The sequence below is a fragment of the Mustela lutreola genome, chromosome 11, assembly GCF_030435805.1.
Source record: "Mustela lutreola isolate mMusLut2 chromosome 11, mMusLut2.pri, whole genome shotgun sequence".
NCBI classification, from domain to species: domain Eukaryota; kingdom Metazoa; phylum Chordata; class Mammalia; order Carnivora; family Mustelidae; genus Mustela; species Mustela lutreola.
In genome coordinates, this window is record NC_081300.1 from 47,846,645 (window position 1) to 47,867,969 (window position 21,325).

Genomic DNA, 21,325 nt, shown 5'->3' on the forward strand with positions numbered 1-21,325 from the left:
AGATGACAACTAGTCCACTACAAATAGTAGATGTCAAAATGACTGTATCAAAATGGCTAGAATGTAATATAATTGGCAGCAAAACAGAGTCAAACAACTAAGTAAAAATGTCAGATACCCAATAGAGAGGATACTTTGTACATTCTGGTTGAATAATTCACATTAAATGAAAAAGGAAAAATCAATACATCAAAGAGAAAGAGTAACAGTCTACTGCATATAGTTCTGGTAGTGTATATAGAAATTTTGGATATAATATAGTGATAGCTGAAACTCATTAATTTGGCTGTTTCTCACTCAATTAACAAAAGATTGTTGGGGCACCTGGGTGGCTCAGTGGTTAAGTGCCTTTGGCTCAGGGTTCTGGGATTGAGCCCCACATTGGACTTCCTGCTCAGCGAGGAGCCTGTTTCCCCCCCTCTCTCTGCCTTTCTGCCTACTTGTGATCTCTCTCTCTCTGTGAAATAAATAAATAAAATCTTTTTTAAAAATTGTCTATTCGTACTTCTAGAAAATGTATTTAATTCAGAGGTAGTACCAAGATTTCATTGATCCTACTTTGCAAACAAATATAACCAAACTAAGAACTAAGAACTTATCTAAATTTTGGGGGAAAATTGAACACTTTTTCGAAGTTAACAGACTGTTAGCTGCCAGCACCCATTTGAATTTATTTTTAATCTAAATAACCTGTATCATAAAAATATAACAATAAAATATTACATTCCAGATCATACATTGAAGAATTACACTCTCTTTTTCTCTAAAGGAATGAAAAGGTCATAGCAAAATGTTTTTTCTTAAATTATGAACAAAAGAGAAAACTTTGTAATAGTAATGTGATATTTGATTTTTCCTACATATACATATTCTTTTCCAGTCTATTTAGAATGATTCAGAATATAACAGCATTTGTTTTAAAACCAAATAGACTTATGGCCTAAGTTTAAATTAAAACTAATCTCAATTAAAAAAATATTTGGGGTGCCTCGGTGGCTCAGTCCTTAAGCGCCTGTCTTCAGCTCAGGTCATGATCCCAGGATCCTGGGATCGAGCCCCACACTGGACTCCCTGCTCAGCGGGAAGCCTGCTTCTCCCTCTCCCACTCCCTCTGCTTGTATGCCCCCTCTCACTGTCTCTCTCTCCCTCTCTGCCAAATAAATTTTAAAAATCTTAAAAAAAAATATTCACGTCCTGGGGGAGGGGGTGGCTGGGTTATGGACATTGGGGAGGGTATGTGCTATGGTGAGTGCAGTGCTGTGAAGTGTGTAAACCTGGCAATTCATAGACCTGTACTCCTGGGGCTAATAATATATTATATATTAATAAAAAATTAAAATATTAAAAAAAATTGTCAACTCAGTGGTAAACATGGGGTTACATGAATAACTTAACAAATTCCTTAAGAAAGCAAACTGGTGAATTCTAAATGGTACAAAAACCAGTCCTGCACTTTCAAAAAAAATTAAGAGTGAAATATATTGTAAGATAGGTCTACCTTGGACCTCAACCAAAGGAAGCTGGTTACTACTATACAAATAACCAACCTCAGGTGCCTGGGTGGCTTAGTCAGTTAAACATCTGTCTTGGGCTCAGATCATGATCCCAGGGTCCTGGGATGGAGCCCTGAATCAGGCTCCTTGCTCAGTGGGGAGTCTGCTTCTCCCTCTCCCTCTGCCTCTCCCCCTGCTCATTCTCTCTCTCTCAAATAAGTAAATAAACAAAATCTTCAAAAAAAAAAAAATCACAAGTGTTATAGACGATCTTTGAGAAAGTAAAATTTGGCAGTCATTTACAAACTTAATGTTTCTCATGTAGCTGATTGGTAATACAGGTTACCAATTGATAACCTATATTATAGGTTGGTTATAGGTATAGCAAAATACATTCTGTGTAAAATGTCTAATAAAAAAGTATATTTGTGATAAACAAATCTAGACTGTTTCTAATTATGCATCATGACTCAACTTCAGGGAAATATTCTGATTCAAGCTAAGAGGAAATATTACCTTGTAGTTATAAATCTATCATTTAAAATAGTAATATTTTAGAAAATAGAATCAATAGACCTACATGAAGAATCCATTTTAATAAAACTAAATTCCTTTAAAAACATGTAGTGAATGAAGTTTGAAATGTGCAGTCAAATAGCAAACACAGTAATTTCTGGGTTTCAGTATTGCTTCTTAATTTTTTTTTAAGATTTTGTTTATTTATTTGACAGAGCGAGAGAGCACAAGCAGGGGGAGCACCAGAGGGAAAGGGAGTGGCAGGCTCCCCACTGAGCAGGCAGCCTGACACAGGGCTCCATGCCTGACTCAATCCCAGGACTCTGGGATCATGACCTGAGCTGGAGGCAGATGCTTAACTGACTGAGCCACCCAGGTGCCCCTCAGTACTGCTTCTTAAAAGTGACCAACATTGTGATTAAAGGATGTCATTCTAATCAATGGTTGTTAATCCAGCATAAAGAAGATCATTAATCAACAAGGAACCAAGGCACAATATAAAGAACTCATTGTCTAACTACTGATCAACTCTGAAACATTATGTGTTTGGTAGTAGAAAAGCAGAAGTGGGGCGCCTGGGTGGCTCAGTCAGGTAAGCATCTCACTCATTTTCGGCTTAGGTCTTGATCTCAAGGTGGTGAGATGGAGCTCAGAGATGAGCTCCACTCTGAGGTGGAAACTGCTTAAGACGCTCTCTCTCCCTTTGCCCCACTCTCTGCTCCTGTACTGCCTGCACTCTCTCTCTCTCTCAAAAAAAAAAAAAAAAAAAAAAAAAAAAGAGCCAGAGGGAATTAAGTTTGGTATGGTACTTATCTTGTGATTAGCAATGTTTGTAGCAACCAACACTAGTTGGGCTATAAATAAAAATGGAGATGAAAACAACAGAATAAGTACACTCAAATCATTAAAAATATTTTCATCAGGGGCGCCTGGGTGGCTCAGTGGGTTAAAGCCTCTGCCTTCGGCTCAGGTCATGATCCCAGGGTCCTGGGATTGAGCCCCACATCAGACTCTATGCTCTGCGAGCAGCCTGCTTTCCCCCTCACTCTGCCTGCCTCTTTGCCTACTTGTGATCTCTGTCAAATAAATAAATAAGATCTTAAAATTTTTTTTTTCATCATTGAAAAGAAGTGTATTAGGGTGCCTGGGTGGCTCAGTGGGTTAAAGCTTCTGCCTTCGGCTCAGGTCATGATCCCAGAGTCCTGGGATTGAGCCCCGCTTCGGGCTCTCTGCTCGGCAGCGAGCCTGCTTCCCTTCCTCTCTCTGCCTGCCTCTCTGTCTACGTGTAATTTCTGTCTGTCAAATAAATAAATAAATAAAATCTTAAAAAAAGAAAAGAAAAGAAGTGTATTTATTCCTAAGTAAAACAATAATGTTTCACCTTTTTTATTTCAAGTGAATTAAAAAAGAGAAATTTTACTTATTAACCAAGAGAAGGATCCTGTTTTTCTCAATCAACTGACACAGTTTCAATGTATTTATTTTTGACATAACTCTTACCATGGGAAGAACTTACATATAGAGTTTTCTTCTGCAACTATGCAGATAATTCTGAGATACATAAACTATCAATACTAATTAAAATACACTAAAAAGCTACAGAGTTTTTGAAATCCGTATTGCCCATAGAAACAAAAGGTAATTTGTGCCATAAAAGCAAATCATGCCTCAAGAGCTGCACAGGCAGCTAATCTAACTAGTGACGTTTTTGATCACCTATCCAACAGCCATTTCGTTCTCATTCCTTGCTAAAGAATACTAAATTTCTTGAATATCCGACAGTTGCTTGAAGAGAAGTTGGTTTCTCTAGACTCAGGGGATGAATGTTAATTTTTTTCAATTTTTTTTAATGTTTCATCTTAAAATAATTTCAGACTTACTATAAACAAGTTATAAACATAGAATAGAGTATCTGTATATCACTCGACTTCTCAAAATTTCACATCTTGCATAGCCATAATACAACTATGAAAATCAAGAAATTAACATTGATACAATACTATTAACTAATCTACAGACTTCACTCAAATTTTTCCAATTGTCCCTCTAATGTCATTTTTCTGTTCCAGGATCTAACCCAGGACCCCACATTGCATTTAATGTAATTCTCCTTACATCTGTGATAATCTGTCCATCTTTCTTTGTCTTTCACAATCCTGACATCTTGAAAAGTAAAGGTCAGTTATTTTGTCCTTCAACTTGGGTTTTTCCATATTTCCCCATGATAAAACATGGGCTATGCATTTTTGGTAAGAGTACAACAGGAGTAATGTTGTGCTCTTCTTAGTGCATCAAATCAGGAGGTAAATAAGACTGACATATCTGATTTCTAGTTAACTTTGATAGTTTAACTGAGATGAATTCTGCGTGGTTTCTCTGCTATAATATTATAATTTTGCCCTTTGTAATTAATAAGTATCTCATGGGGAGATACTTGGAGAACTTTGCAAAATTCTAACTAATAAGATACACACCCTAAGTTTACTATTCAGGAAAGGCTTAATTTCCTCTATAAGTTAAGAAACATCTCTCAGTTGTGGGAACTAAACATAAGAAACAGAGAAAGGGATAATTCTGTGGTTAAGATATTTAAAATGACAACCGTAAGGCAGGAATATGTATACTTTCAATAATACAAAGCATTTAAAAATATTGCTAATTAAATAGCATCATAAAATCACTCTTCAAAAAATCCTGTTTTAAAAATTTATGACTTTATATTTCTGAATCTAAGTTATTTTCCATACATGATTTTCTAGGTGTGAAAGGAAACTTCCCAAATTTTCATTTTCAGATTATAATGGAGAAAAACAACTGGGTGTGTTTTGATGGGTGGCTGTTAACTCCAGCTTTTGGTTAGAGCCTTGGAAGCTCTAGGAATATGAAGTAACTGAGGCCCATTGGTATGTATATACCACAGAGCAAATTCAATATTAGTCACAATGATAATAATTTTTGTTATGAGCAATAATATTCTATGGTGCCATCTGTTTCAGATTACTGAATGTGGAAGCCCTAGGGAGCCATGACTAAAATCTGCTTCTGACTTAGAAATTCAGATTTGATTCTAGGCTTCATAACCAAAACAATTCAGGGGAACCTCTGGTAATTTCAAACTGATTAAATAAAAGGGTCTCAATTGTTCCCATTTCTTAGATCAGTTCAGAAATCCCAGAATTATTCTGCTCCCCTCTTGTAGTATCTTAAATTCTAGGTGTTAATCAGAGTTGAGAAAAGAATGCTACTGACAGATCAAAATGAATGTATAGACCAGGTCTCATCTTAATAAATACCTTACGGAAAAAATTTATATATATATATATATATATATATATATATATATATATACACACACACACCCCCCCATTTATATGTGTGCACATATAAAAAATTATATTAAAATATAAATGAAGCAAATATTAGCTAAGGATATACTCCAAATTAAGTTAGTCTTTTTACTGAATTTTTTTACTGAAAAATTCGTTGTCAACTATCCAAGGTCCATGCTGTAAAGCTAATTTCTTATAATGGGGCACCTAGGTGGCTCAGTGGGTTGAGCCTCTGCCTTCAGCTTAGGTCATGATCCCAGGATCCTGGGATCGAGCCCTGCATTGGGCTCTCTGCTCAGCGGGGAGCCTGCTTCCCTCTCTCTCTCTCTGCCTGCCTCTCTGCCTACTTGTGATCTCTGTCAAATAAATAAATAAAATCTTAAAAAAAAAATAGCTAATTTCTTATGAATAAGACATTAAGACCAAATAGGACATTAAGACCAATTACTTTAAACATAGGATATCATTGTTATACACTAATACTTACAAAATTCGTTCCTTTTTGAGCTTGGTTACTTTTACTTGCAAACCTAAAAAGAAAAAAAAAAACACAGTATTTTACTTATACATTTACCATCTCTAAAGCAGTTGATCTGAGTTTATGAGTCTAATGCTACACTATTAAGTCACTAGACTCTGGGCTCTGAATAATGAGCCAGGTCCCATTAGTTTGGAGAGTGTATTTCCCTTGCTTTTACCCTGAGGTCACAAAAGTATATCAGCAACATTACTGCTTTTAGTCTGTGACAGCTAGCAGAATAAAATTTTCTCCACCTAAAGTGAGTTACTTTAGTTACTTCCTTTATAATAGTAGGGGCAAGCATATAATTAGAGGTTCACTATAAATGGAGATCCATGTTCTGACATAGCCTGTGCATTTGCTAACAGTAACTGTGCTTATGTAGGCTCAAGTCTTCTGGGATTAAAATAGATTATGGCAGGAAGCCTTGGACGAAGAGCAAAACTGCTAATGCTAAAGTACTTAACAAAGGACACGCAAGATAGCTGTTATATGTATTTTTAATTCTAATTGAGTCTGACACAGAACATAAGAGAAGACCACTGCCTTTGGGACTCATGTAGTTCTAATGAAGAAAGGCTGAAGGGTACTTAAACTGCAAGGAAGGATATGGGCTAAATAGGGTAAACATTTTTAATTTTTAGAAACAATAATTAACAAAAGGAGAAAAACAGTCATTAAATATGAAAATCTATTCAGCATCACTAGCAACTAAACAGAAATTCAAAATAAAACAATTACTTGGCAATATTATGAAGATCGTAATACCCAGTATGTTGATTAAAAAAAGTGTTGTAGGGGCACGTGGGTGGCTCAGTGGGTTAAGGCCTCTGCCTTCGGCTCGGGTCATGATCCCAAGGTCCTGGGATCGAGCCCCATGTTGGGCACTCTGCTCAGCAGGGAGCCTTGCTTTCCTCTCTCTCTCTGCCTGCCTCTCTGCCTGCTTGTGATCTCTGTCTATCAAATAAATAAAATCTTTTATTTAAAAAAAAGTGTTGTAAAACTATATTCCTATACTTTGCTGGAAATATTACAAATTGATACAATTCTTATGGAAAGCAATTTAGAAATATGTAATAGGACTCTTTCATCGAGATCTTCTTTCTTGGATTCAAACCATAGGGAAACTCATAGTCACAAAGAATACTGAGCAATTTATAGCAATACACACTGCTTAAAATAGGCATATATTTAAGTAAATATAACACTTGTTTTTTAAAATAATACAGTTACTAAGACCATTAAGTAAAAAGAATGTTGATTTAGCAACACTAAACTATATGGTTTTCTATTTTCTCTATGACCTCTATTTTCTGCAATATGATTATCACAAGGGGAGGAAAAAGTTTCTGTATTACTTTTTCTGATTCCTGTATCAATCTTTTTACTGTTCTACAATTTTTGCAATTGTGGATATTTTATTTACTTTTAAAAATATTGCTTAGCGAGTTTTTAAGTTCTATATCTACTCAAGAATTTCTTTTACTTGGGGTAGAGTTAGTCCCCAATAAATAGGTATTAATTGACTGATTTTTGAAAAATCAAAGGTTTAGTGTTTGCCTTTGGTAGTTTATGGGTTCTAATAAGCCACACATTTCAAAAAGCTTTCCATGTAATATATATAGTAACATTAATAAATTTGTCATTTTTACGAACAGGACTTTTCATTATTGGTTTAATTTAGGACAAGCTTTTGAACAACATAATTTAGACAAATAAGAGTTTTCAAAAACTTACACATTTCTCCCACCAATCCCCCTCCATGTTGCTGACTAGGGATGAGGCTAAAAGTCATATAAATACTGAAGGGAAAGTCACCTCTTCTTAATACACCAAATAGTAATGATATGCTGCTAGGAAATCTAGATATTATAGAAAAATGAAGGCCCTGGACAATTTTTTTGTGTTAGACTTTGGCCCTATTTCTCAAGTTTCACCTCTAGGAAATGTCCAACTGATATGATACAATTTTACCCCTATTTTCACAGCCTAAAATTTGACTAAACAAGTATTATGAACAGTAAAAAAAAGTTATAACCAAATATTCACAGCAGCTTTATTTATAATAGCCAAAAACTAGAAACAACCCAAATACCCTTTATCAAGTGAACTGTTAAAAAGAAAAAGCCTGATGCATACTCATAGCACATGCTATGATTATGCTATAATCATGCTATTGATTATTCATCAATAAAAAGGAAAGAAATAATGATACATGCAACAACTTGGATGGTTTCCAAGGAAATTACGCTGGCTGAAAAAAAGTCAATCTCAAAGAGTACGCCCAGTGTGATTCTACCTACATAACATTCCTCAAAGGAAAAAGTTATAAAGAACAGATTATGGGTAGCCATAAATTGGAGGAGTTGGGGTGGAAGAAATGGGGTCAGGAACTTAAACTGTTGTGAGGATCTTTGGTGGTAGTCACAGGAATCTACGTGAAGTGCATAGAAAACACCGTTGTAGACATATACAAGTAAGTACATATAAAATTAAAGGAATCTGAATAAGGCTGATAAATTGTGCCAATGTCCATTTCTTGGCTGTGCTATGGTACTCCAGCTATAAAATATGCTACCATTGTGGGAAACTGGGTAAAGAGTATCGGACAGTTCTTTGTATTATTTCCTATGACTTCATATGAACCTACAATAAGCTCAAAATAAAAAGCTAAAAAAATTTATGAAAAAAGATCTTCCCTAAGAATTGTAAAACTGTTAAAATACAAAACATAATAAAGGAAAATACTTCTTTTAATTTCAAGAATTAAAACTGGTATGATCTTTTTTTTTTAAGATTTTATTTATTTATTTGACAGAGAGAGATCACAAGTAGGCAGAGAGGCAGGCAGAGAGAGAGATGAAGGGAAGCAGGCCCCCTGCTGAGCAGAGAGCCCGATGTGGGGCTCGATCCCAGGACCCTGGGATCATGACCTGAGCCGAAGGCAGCGGCTTAACCCACTGAGCCACCCAGGCGCCCCTTTTAAAAAAAAGATCTTTTTTTAAAGAAAGATTTAAAAAAAAAATCTTTTTCATCTGTCAAATTCAGGGAATGACAAACTCATGAGAACATAAGGTACTTAGTAAGGCATCAAGTCATTCCTGAAGAATTAAGAAAGAACTTATGACCTGACTAAAATCAGCAGTTTTTCATTCTCTTTCCTTCCCAAGTGTGTGAAAATTTACTTATTGATAGATTTTATTTTTAATTTTAGCCGACTTCTAAAATTCAGTGCAGCCAAACATGAAATGGATTCTTGCCATGGCCATTTTAAGGAAAAGGAACAACGAGATAGAAAATCCATATAAACATCAAAAGAAAATTCTTGGGAAATATGGAAAGAGTACTCTTTTATCTTGTTAGCATTCAACACCTGTGAGGCATTTGTTCTGTCACGCAGATCAGCCCTGAAACAGGTTTATGTGTGCATGTGTATGTGTGTGTGTTTAAATTTTAGCATTTGCTATTCATCAAGTCAATTAGGCATCTACAATTAGAACCCCTATAAAGTGTGCTTTAATCCTGCTCCACACCCATCGGAAGGAATGAGGCTATACAACAATGCAGCTCCTGTATGAACAGGTAGTCTGTTCAGTAAAGTATTTGGGATTGTAACAGTGGCAACCTGAGATACCTACTGAGGAAACAGCATTCACAAGACTAAGCACTGAAGTACAAATTAACCCTACACTGGTGAACACATGAATATTGGAGGAAATGAAACAATTAAGAGCCTATATGTGTAGTTCTAACACATGAAACAAATTTAAGTAAGAATTTAGAAATGAGGCAAGAATTCATTTTAAACAAACAAAAAAAATCAGTTAATTTTTTTACTTATTTTAGTTCTCTATGCAGAACAACCCATATATAGTATACATACTATCACTTTAAAACAGGTTACTATGGTTTTGAATAAGCCTAATAACACCTTTCTTGACAAATAGTGGCTTTATGTGCATAGCTCAAGTAATTTAATTTCTATCAAAATACATAATCACAAGTATTTCTGCAAGGACCTAATAAGTTATTTCAATACCAAAGTGAAAACTTTTGACTTTATAAGATGCTTAGTTTGCTCTTAAGGTTTAATTATCTCAAGGATAACTGGGTGGCTCAGGCAGTTAAGCATCTGCCTTCAGCTCAGGTTAAGATCCTGGGGTCCTTGGGGCGCCTGGGTGGCTCAGTCATTAAATGTCTGCCTTCCGCTCAGGTCATGATCCCAGCGTCCTGAGATCGAGCCCCATATTGGCTCCCTGCACAGTGGGGAGCCTGTTTCTCTCTTTCCAGCTCCCTTGCGCTTGTGTTCCTATCTCTCTCTGTCATAAACAAATTTTTTTAAAAATCTGAAGGGGCACCTGGGTGGCTCAGTGGGTTAAGCCTCTGCCTTTGGTTCAGGTCATGATCTCAGGGTCCTGGGAATGAGTCCTGCATCGGGATCTCTGTTCAGCAGGGAACCTGCTTCCCCCTTTCTCTCTGCCTACTTGTGATCTCTCTCTCTGTCAAATTAATAAATAAAATCTTAAAAAAATAAACAAAAAAATTTTTAAATCTCGGAAAAAAAAAAGATCCCGGAGTCCTGGGATCCAGCCCTGCATTGGGGGGTGTAGGGGGATCCTTGCTATGTAGGGAGCCTGCTTCTCCCTCTGTCTGCTGCTCCCCTGCTTAAACACTCTCTCTCTCTGCCAAATAAAGAAGTAAATAATCAATTTTTAAAATAAAGATTTAATTATCTCAAAATGGATAAATTACTTTTTGTGCACTCCACTGAACATATACATGTTAACACAAATGGATAAATAATAGATGTGAGAGCTGCTGATAGACAATAATGTTATGGACCAAAATTGCACGCAATTCCTTTCACTGTAAATTTATATGTCTTAGTATGAATGTTATCTTAGGAATTTTTGATGAGACATCTGAGAAATAAATGAAATAGTCCAAAACTTAATCAAGAAGTATTTATCCTGTTGTATTAGAACCTCTATAGTTTCCTATTTTTCTTCTTCTTCTTCTTCTTTTTTTTTTAGTTTATTACCTTATTTTAGTAATCTCTACACACAACATGGAGCTCAAACTCATGAGATCAAGAAGTTGCACGCTCTTCTGACCGAGCCAGTCAGGTGCCCTATATTTTCCTATTTCTTCAAAGGTTTTCTAATTTTGTCCTGAAAAATGCCTACTTTTTAAAGAAACTGATCATCACACTTATCAAAACATTATTAGATGAGATGCTGATGGTAGAACATGGCATGAATAAGAGACCATTTACATTCTGAGGTCTAGCAGCATCTGTCACAAAAGGAACATAAGACACTAGAGTAAACAGTCATGAAAGGATACAATTATCCTAAAGATAAAAGATATAAAAACTCAGTCACAAATGTCTCCAGAATTTTCCAACAAAAAGGTCTCATTTATATTGAGGTGAACACACACACACACACACACACACACACAAGGTCTCATTTGAATATTGCTATTCAATAGAAGTTGAAAGACTTTATTCATGCCGTTTTAAAAGAAATGCATGTATTTCTTTTAAAATTTCTTGTGATCAGTGTACAAATTGCCTTGTATATGGCATGTTTTAGCTATCATTTTATCATGTTTTGGTCAAATGAAGCAAAACAAAAATCTGAAGATACAGTGGGGGGTATTCAGATGCATGTAAGTTTCTATGGGTGGGTAGACTTCTTTGGATATCTAAGTAAAAATTATGTATTTCAAGTACCACCATTCAGAACATTTCTTTTCTCTCTTTCTTTTTTAAACTGACACAAAGGTTTAAAAGTAATGAGTCAATTTGATTTCTATATATACTTCAAAACCAGCAAAGTCCAGACAAGTCCATGTTTGATGTCTTTCAAATAGCCTCTTATACTGGTTTCTCCAAGTGGATCTCCCACTTAAAAAAAAAACTTTAGTAGCCTTCAGGCATGTCTTTGATGTTATCACACAGTTGGAAGATCTAATTTTATATGGAACTATGTGAAATAAATTGACAAAGAACTGTGGTTTAAAAAGTCTGCTTTCAGCAAATTTGCCTCGTCTGAATCCAAACATTTTAAAATAACATATTAACTTTTTAGCAGTGCTCGTTCATTTACACCTTTAAGAATCCATAGATAAATTTGAAATGGAAAAAGTACCCTGATCAATCCAGTATTACAACGTACAGAAATTATCTTCTCTCATCAGTTCACATATATATCTCATATCTACCATTCATAAAGCACATGGATGTTAGCTAAGTATTCTAAAAACTGCTCTATTTCTCATAACATTTTCAGTGTATACAAACCAACTCCTTCTTCTGAGAGAGTGATGAGTATTAGAGCATAGCTATGAGTACACAATTTTAAAGAATTATCCACCATGTATTATTTGTGAGTTCTACATGTTCTACAATCTGATGAATATGGCATGCTGTTTCTGATTAAAGTGTCTTATTTATCTTGACTCTTCCTCATCATTAAATAGGGGTCTCCTGAAGATCTTGAAATACTGAGGAACATGAAGAAGAAATCTGCCAAATATTTTATCCCTGGTTAAATCAAAAGCCTAAAAATAAAACTAGCCCAATTTTAAATGTGGATATGTAAATGGGCATATATAAAAACTCTAAAGTTCTACACAACAAAAAGCAAGTAGAGTTTAAATAATGAAATAACAAAAATAAGCCAGATATAAAACACTATGTACACTGATCACAACAATTCAATAAGCTGCACACATTTCTTTTAAAGCTAGGAACAAATGAACAAAAAGCCACAGATGCTGTTCTTGTAGAATGGTGATTTATTTTTCCTTTCCCAACTTTCTACGGTATTACCTAAAAAGAGAAATTTTAAAATGTAAAGGTAGTAAAGTATTTCAGGGTTATAAAACAGATATAAAATATTTTCATATACTATGGGATTTAAAAATACTGATGTTCAAGAAAATATTCCATTGACCAAGCTATAAACTATGGAATTCATTCAGATACCATTTATTAATTTTTTACCATGTGCCAAGCACTTTTACCTACAGGAATGTAAAGATGAGTAAGATAGGGACTCTGCCTAATAAAAACTTAATGATCTTCTTCAAACCAGTTATAAAACAACAGAATGTAATTATCTGAAGGATAAAGAACTTAACCTTATGCTTGAAGATTGCAGAATGCTAACTCTCTATCAAAAATACCAACTCTCTGTCCCTACCTAGCAACTCAAACATGTCTGGTCCTATTTAAAATATTTTAAAATATTATATTAGCTTCACTTCCGGGTCACAAAGAATAAGTCCCAGTTTTAAAAGTGGTGCCTATAGCAGATTACATTGTTGCTATTAGTGTTACCAATATCTGGCTTATTTTTGCTATCCTTTCATTATATAATGACATTGTATAAATATTTTCCTAAAAAAATAAATGGAGGCACTAGGTGGCTCAGTGGGTTAAAGCCTCTGCCTTTGGCTCAGGTTATGATCCCAGGGTCCTGGGATGGAGCCCTACATAGGGCTCTCTGCTCAGCAGTGAGCCTGTTTCCCCCACTCCTCTCTCTCTTCCTACTTCTGATCTCTGTCTGTCAAATAAATAAATTAAATTAAATTAAATTAAATTAAAAAATGAATACAAAGCTCCCCACACCCACTGTGTCTTCTTGAATGTTGTATCCTCAGCAACTGCTATCATTCCTCGCATATAATCCAATTACTACTCACTGAATAAATGGCAGACTGTATTAAAACTCAGAATTATTCTGAGTTTTTGTAAGCTAACAACAATTATTCTGAGTGTTTTTTTTTTTTAAAGATTTTATTTATTTATTTGACGGAGAGAGATCACAAGTAGGCATGTTCATAGACTGGAAAACATAATACTGTTAAGATGTTAAAAAGACTTCTTAAAAAGATCTACAGATTCAGTTTAATCCCTATCAAAATCCCAATGAGGATTTTTGCGGAAATAGAAAAACCCATCCCAAATCCATATGGAATCTCAAGGGACTCCAAATAGCCGAAACAATCTTGAAAAAGAACAAATCTGGAGATCACATACTTCCTGATTTCAAAACTTACTAAAAGTTCCAGTATTCAAAACAGTGTAGTACTGACATAAAGACAGATGTAGAGGCCAATAGAATAAAACAGAGAGTCCAAATGGTTTTTGACAATGGTGCCAAGACCATTTAAGGGGAAACTGTCTTTCCAACAAATGGTCTTGGGAATACTGGATATCCACATATAGAAGAATGAAGTTTCACCTTTACATCGTATACAAAATATAACTGAAAATGGATGAAAGATTTAAACATAAGCGGTAAAACTATATAATGCTTAGAAGAAAACAGGGTAAAGGCTAAATAATACGGGATCCAATGTCTTGGACAAGACAACAAAAGTACACGCAACAAAAGAAAAAAATAGATAAATTGGACTATATCAGAATTTAAAAGTTCTGTGCATCAAAGGACACACATATAAACAGAGTGAAAAAGCAACCCACAGAATGGGAGAAAATAGTTGCAAATTATATATCTGATAACGGTTAATATCCAGGGGCACCAGGGTGGGTCAGTTGGTTAAGTGTCCCAACTCCTATTTTGGCTCAGGTCATGACCTCAAGGTCCTGAGACTGAGCCCTGCATCTTGTTCTGCACTCAGTGGGGAGGGTACTTGAGATTTTCTCTTTTCCTTTCCCTCTGTCCCTCCCCTGGCCCTTTGCATTTTTGTTTTGTTTTTTTTTTTTTTTTGTAAAATTAGTGTACTTTTTCTTAACATGCCACTCTAGTGGAGGACCTTATGATATGGATATGTTTTCATTAAAACAGGGGTATCTGCTGCTTGCATATCTGGCTTTAACTTCCCATGAAAATTTAAGTCCTGTCAGGACTCCAGGAACTGGTAGAGAAGGATATGAAGATAGTCTGATGGGAGTAAAATCTTAGAGCATAGAATATCAAAGAATGTGGCTGCAGAATGGTGAACTGAAGGCCCTAACTTTAGGCAGCTCTCATTTGGCAGTGGGGGGATGGGGGCGTTTGGAATACAGATCCACAGCTTTCACTAGTGGGAATTATTTTGGTTCATTTGCTATGTTTTACCTGAAATCTGTGGTTGAGAAACAAAATTTCGTACAAATATGAAAAAAAAAAGGCACATTCTCTTTCTCTCAAATAAATACATCTTGAAAAAAAAAAAGATTAATATCCAAACTATATAAAGAACTTCTACAACTCAATAACAAAAACCAAAACTGATTAAAACATAGGGAAAGGACTTGAATAGACGGATCTCTCCAATGTTACACCAATGGCCAATAAGCACATGAAAAAAATGTTGAACATCACTAATCATTCGGTAAACGCAAATCAAAACCACAGTATCACGTTACATCCACTAGGATAGCTACTTCTATCCAAAAGAGAGAGAGATAAACAGAAAATAAGAAGTTTTGGTGAGAATGTGGAGAAATTGTAATCCTCATGCATTACTAGTGGTAATGTAAAATGCTGGTATGGAAAAGAGTATGGTAATTAATTTACTTTTATTTTTTAAAAGATTTTATTTATTTTTTTGAGAGAGACAGAGATCTCAGGCAGGGGGTGAGGGCAGAGGGAGAAGCAGACTCCCCACTGAGCAGGAAGCCCAACTTGGGAATCCATCCCAGGACCCTGGGATCATGACCTGAGCCGAAGGCAGATGCTTAACCGACAGACCTGAGCCGAAGGTAGATGCTTAACTGACAGAGCCACTCAGGCGTCCGAGTATGGTAATGTAAAATTAAATATATAATTACCACTTCTAGGTAGATACCCCAAAGAGTTGAAAGCAGGGTTTTGAAGAGACTACTTGTACACCCATGTTCAGAGCAACATTAGTCACAGCCAGAAAGATGGAATTATTTATTCATAGCCAAAAGATGGAAACAACTCCAATGTCCAATAATGGATTGATAAGCAAAATGTGGTATATATAATGGAATATTATTTAGTCTTAAAAAAGAAAAAAATTCTGATGCTACAATATGGATGAATCTTGAAGACATTATGCTAAGTGAAATGAGCCAGTCACAAAAAGACAAATATTGTATGATTCCACTTTTATGAGGTACTTAGAGTAGTCAAAATCAGAGATAGAAACTGGAATTGTGGTTGCCAACGCTGGAGGCAGGTAAATGGGGAGTTATTGTTTAATAGGTATAAAATTTCAATTTTACAAGATGAAGAGCTCTGGAAATGGATGTGGTGATGGTTGCATAACATTATGAATGTATTTAATACCAATGAACTGTATACCTGAAAATGGTTAAGATGAAAAATTACGTATATTTCTTAATAATTTCTTTAAGTATCCCCATTCTCCCCCTTGCCAAAAAGAGATAGAAGATAAGAATTTTCTAAGATCTCTTAAGCATTTACGTTTCCTTTATGTTTACTTTGGCTATTCTTTTTGTTTGTTTCCAGAAATTAGCAGTTTAAGAAATCATAAAGAGGAAAATAAATGTAATCTGTATGTGAAACCTCTATTACAACTGTTTTATAGTATCTTATTGTTACTAGCTGGGATGGTCCACAGCAGCCATTGATAATATAATGGTGCTGCTTCAGAAGGATAGCATTCTAATATCTAACACATGATCGCTAACACATATATTGCTTACTGTGTGCTGGAAACCCTCCCAAATGCTTTACATGTATGAAACTATTTAATGCAGTATGAAGCAGCTATTAATAGTATCTTTATTTTATAGATAAGGAATCTGATGCACTATAAAGTTAAATAACTTGCACAAGTTCACCACCTTTGAGTGGTGAGATGGCTTTCAAATGGCATCTCAGAGGGCAGCCCTCATCCAGAACTCAGACTGAATAAGTACTTCACATGACCTCTTTCTGAACATGGCACTACTCCCAAGCAAGAGAAGGAGACACTTAAGATGAAAATTTAGACCAAATCCTAAAGACAACGCATGATAACAATCTCTTCAGCATAGTAATGTTTTACATAATCTGAGCCTATCTCCCTTTCTAGCATCAACTCCTATCCACCTGCCCAATAAAATCCCATCTCCTGCCTCATTCTATCTGTGAGCTATACCAACCTGTCTACAGTTCCTTGATTAAAATCAGGCTGTGAGGCGCCTGGGTGGCTCAGCTGGTTAAGCAACTGCTCAGGTCATGATCATGGAATTCTAGGACAAGTCCCGCATGGGGCTCCCTGCTCTGCGGGGAGTCTGCTCCTTCCCCTGACCTTCCCCCTTCTTATGGTCTCTCTCTCATTCTCTCTCACTCTCAAAAAAAAATAAAATCTTAAAAAAAAAAAAAAAAAGATAAAATCAGGCTGTTAACTACCAAACTTTTCCACATGCTGTTCTCTTTCCTTAAAACATTCCCTCCTCTCCTCCTACCATCTTCTTTGTCTGGCTAATCAGAATTAAGTTGTAAAGTCCGGTCTGACAATAAATCTCACATGCACCCCCATTCTTCCTGTATGTTCCCAGATAACATGGTACACTACAAAATTTCTTAGAACTATAACTTTAGGGACGCCTGGGTGGCTCAGTGGGTTAAAGCCTCTGCCTTCAGCTCAGGTCATGATCCCAGGGTACTGGGATTGAGCCCCACATTGGGCTCTCTGCTCCACAGGGACTCTGCTTCCTCCTCTCGGCCTGCCTCTCTGCCTACTTGTGATCTCTGCCTGTCAAATAAATAAATAAAATCTTAAAAAAAAAAAAACACAAAAAGAACAATAACTATATATGACTTGTTCTTATTCACAAATTGTGGCCTATGGTAAGTGCATCCCTTGAATAAGTGTCTCCTGAGTACACTGGGGCATGGAAGAATACTTCTGGGGTTCTGTTTCAGAACCCATTAATTCATGATGAGTCCATTATGATGAGGTTCTGCCAGAAACAACACTTACCACAGGAAAGTTCCAATACAAACCCACATACTATAGATTTAGGTGGATTGTGTTTTAATGGCACCCCAGTGTAATGTGAAAGCTGTAAAGCACTGTAGTATTAAACCTACAGTTGCAGCAAGAAACAAATGTAAAACTAAGCATTTCCCCTACACGGGGAAAATGTTTTATGTTAAAGTCACAGAACTAGAAAGATACTAATATCAAACTTGAGTTTACCTTTTATAGAAAATTCTTTTACATGGAGTACATTTTAACACAATCACAAATATTTATATACCTATTCCAACCATAATAGCTGAATCCTCCGTATACTCATTGCACTTCATATAAACGCTTTTGCTCTTATGTCATTATACTATAATTACCTGTTTACATGACTCTACCTCTATTAGACTGCAGGCTCTTTGAAGGCAAACTACCATTAACTTTTATATCTCAGTGCCTGGTAGCAAAGATTCCCAAAGCTTTGAAGAATAACTTAAGTAGTATTTCAAAGTCTATAAAGAATCTTGGAAATAATCTTATAGAAAAAAATTAAGTTTAAAGGTTACATAACTTGGCTGAGATCATAGAGCAAACAGATAAATGAATTTAGAATTCAAATCCAGGTCTTCAATCAACAATCTCTATGCCCTTTCCACAACACCACACATATTACCGTAAGTAAATAACTATATATTGTGCAGGTACTACATCCTATAGTAGTTGTCTATGGTTATAAAACAACAATTTAGCCATAACTGATCACAAAAAATTACAATAATAAAGGTCCTTTAAAAATGAGATCTCTGAACTGTCACAGTTAGTTATCACTATTATTCTCAATAGAATACTGCTATAAGTATTTTTAAAAAAAGATTTTACCTTGTACTTCTTTATCATGATACTCTTTTAGTTTTGTCCAAAGTTCCTTAAAGTCATTAGATATATCTACAGAACTAGGGCTTCCACAACTGCTTCCAGAGATGTTCATCTTGCTTAATATGCACCACACTTCTATTTGCCTAATGTTTTCTGACCTTTTTCTGTTACATTATATAGGTATGAAGTTGTCTTTGACAGTTGAAATACCTGAAACGACAGATTGCAACATAAATGAATTTTGCATTTATATGTATGTAATTTGAAGTCAGCCAGCTCTTCTCAAGTTTTCCTTATTTACCTACAACCAACCACTTTGAGAATTTGGGGGATGGGAAGTGAAGATGATTATGGTGACAACCCTGATTTCAGGTATTTGGTCCTTAGTTAAGCTAAATTTTCAGGCAAATTTTCTCTTATTCTTCCTAGAAAGAACTTACTTGTGATGATTCTGCTATTGAGAAGTTTGTAGTCATTCACGCTCAGTATTCATTGATTCACCATTCTAAAATAATTTATTCCTTTGTTGAACTTTTGATATGGAGTGCAACAAAAACTGGAAAACATTCTGAAATACTCTTGACTTAAACTTAAATATTCATAGAAGCACAAATCTTATAAAAGAGCAAGAAAGGTGATTGTGATTAATATACTTGAAGATTTGAATACCTTTCTCATAACAAAGGAAATAAGTGAGCAAGACATAGGCACAGCAAAGATCTATGAATACAGAAATGTCTAGTAACAAGGCAAAAAGTGTAAGGCCATTTTGTGCCCCTCTGAGAGTAGAGTGAAATGATTATTACTTGTGTAGCCCCCAAAGGAAGCAACAGGATACTAAGAAGTGCAAGTGGATTCATAAATATTTTAATATGCGTCCTTAAGGTGAAACCATTAACTAGCTACTACTTAAAAGTCAAATGATTAACAAGTCTACTATATCTCACATATGGCTCTTTAGCCAATGCCTTACCATTTAATGTACCCAAATTGATGTAAGTGTCTCTTAAAACCATTTCTCAAGGTCTCTGATGAGGAGGCTAAAATAAGCAATGACCTGTAAAATAGGTCAATACTGTAAAAATACACTTTTATAAAGCTTTTTAAAAATTGTGATTTGGGTTTTTTTTGAGACAATCAGTGAAAACTGAACATGTACTAGATTTTAGATAATGTTAGAGAATTATTTTTAATTGTCTTGGGTATTAAAATGTGCTCATATTTAAAAAAGTCCTTAGCTCTTAAAGAGATACATACTGATATGTTTACAGGTAAATTCACCTGTTCTGTATTTGCTTTCAAATATTCCAGGTAAAACAAACAAAAAATGTTGGGTAAAGAGATGAAACAAGAAGGGCTGCTTTGACAATTACTGGAAGAGGGTAATGGATGAGTCTGTGACAGAGTTCGTATTTCTAGTCTCTCTCTTGTGTACATTTATTATTTCCATAATAAGGTTTTTAAAAGAGGAGCTGGGTGCATGAATTAATACAGCTTTATTCCAAAGAGGCCAGACTTCTACTCTTTCTTAACCCTAAAAGATAACAGACCTATTGTCAACAAAAGTTACCATTTGTTGTTTACTATATAACAGATCCCGTGCTGTTTTATAGCCATTTTTAAAAACTTCATCTGGAGAACTCTATAGAACAGTTACTGTTATTAATTTCCTTTTAGAAAAACAGGTTTAAGAGATTAAATGACTCGCCCAAGTTCATACAATTAGGTCCCACGCTATGGAAGGCAAAGGTAAGGAGGTGAGGGGAGAGGCGCCAAGGGTGCTAATTAACCACAAAATACTTTAGCCCAAGAAAAATACTTATTTCTATGAAGTAATAGTTTAAAACAAAGTTTTAATTACTTTAATGAATAATTTAAAATTGCATTGTATGAAACTGCTTAAAATCAACCGTGTAAAACAAGCATTTTAAAATATATCTTCAGGGGCACCTGGGTGGCTCAGTCGTTAAGCGCCTGCCTTCAACTCAGGTCATGATCCCAGAGTCCTGGAATCGAGCCCCATGTCGGGCTCCCTGCCCTTGGAGGAGTCTCCTTCTCCCTCATCCACTCCCCCTGCTTGAGTTCCCTCTCTCGCTGGGTCTCTGTCCAATAAGTAAACAAAACCTTAAGAAAAAAAAAATTTCCCCACATAAAAACAATTTATCAACACAACACTAAACTTGCAAATTCTGGCTCTCAAAATCCTCTCCAACCTAAAGTGCACGCCCAGCACTTTGGTCAGAATCTCTCTTTTGGCCTGAACCGTTATCGGTGCAGGATGAGGTGCCTTAATTTCGCAGAAACGTGCACTTGTGTCTCCAGGTGCATCCCGGGCTCAAAGGTCTGTCATAATTTAATACACTTCTGTGCATCCTGCAGCAGGGCAGACCACTGCAGGGAACGTGCTCCGTAAAATGCTTCTTTCCTGTCGCATCCACCACACATATTCTCACACAGGTAGGGCAAGAGCCGCGCCTGGAGTCACACAGGTGCCCGAGATAGCCGAATAGGGGCTGGGGCTGGTCCTCTTACAAGCCAAGCAGAGGTCGAGAGGATCCTGTCCCAGGACCCGTAGACACCACCCACTCCCGCGCGCCTCCGTCTCCCAAAGGTTCCAAAAGCCTGAGGCGCTACGGAAGCGGAAAGCGCGCACGGCGCCCCCGGCGCATGCGCGGGGCGGACTC

General features: G+C 35.9%; 1 protein-coding gene across 9 annotated transcripts in view; it reads right to left on the reverse strand.

Annotated features, from left to right (window-relative positions):
• The window catches only part of RBBP8 (RB binding protein 8, endonuclease), a 146,936-nt gene that overhangs the window by 106,392 nt on the left and 19,219 nt on the right, over nt 1–21,325 (reverse strand). For 7 of the 9 annotated variants that reach the window (XM_059138872.1, XM_059138868.1, XM_059138867.1 and 4 more), the window contains 2 exons: nt 18,645–18,851; nt 5,826–5,868 (listed from right to left, as the gene is read on the reverse strand). In XM_059138872.1, the coding sequence (XP_058994855.1) occupies nt 5,826–5,868; nt 18,645–18,753 (152 nt within the window). In that variant the 5' untranslated portion in view covers nt 18,754–18,851. The remainder of the gene's footprint in view (nt 1–5,825; nt 5,869–18,644; nt 18,852–21,325) is intronic. The other 2 variants (XM_059138875.1, XM_059138874.1) reach the window with 1 other exon arrangement.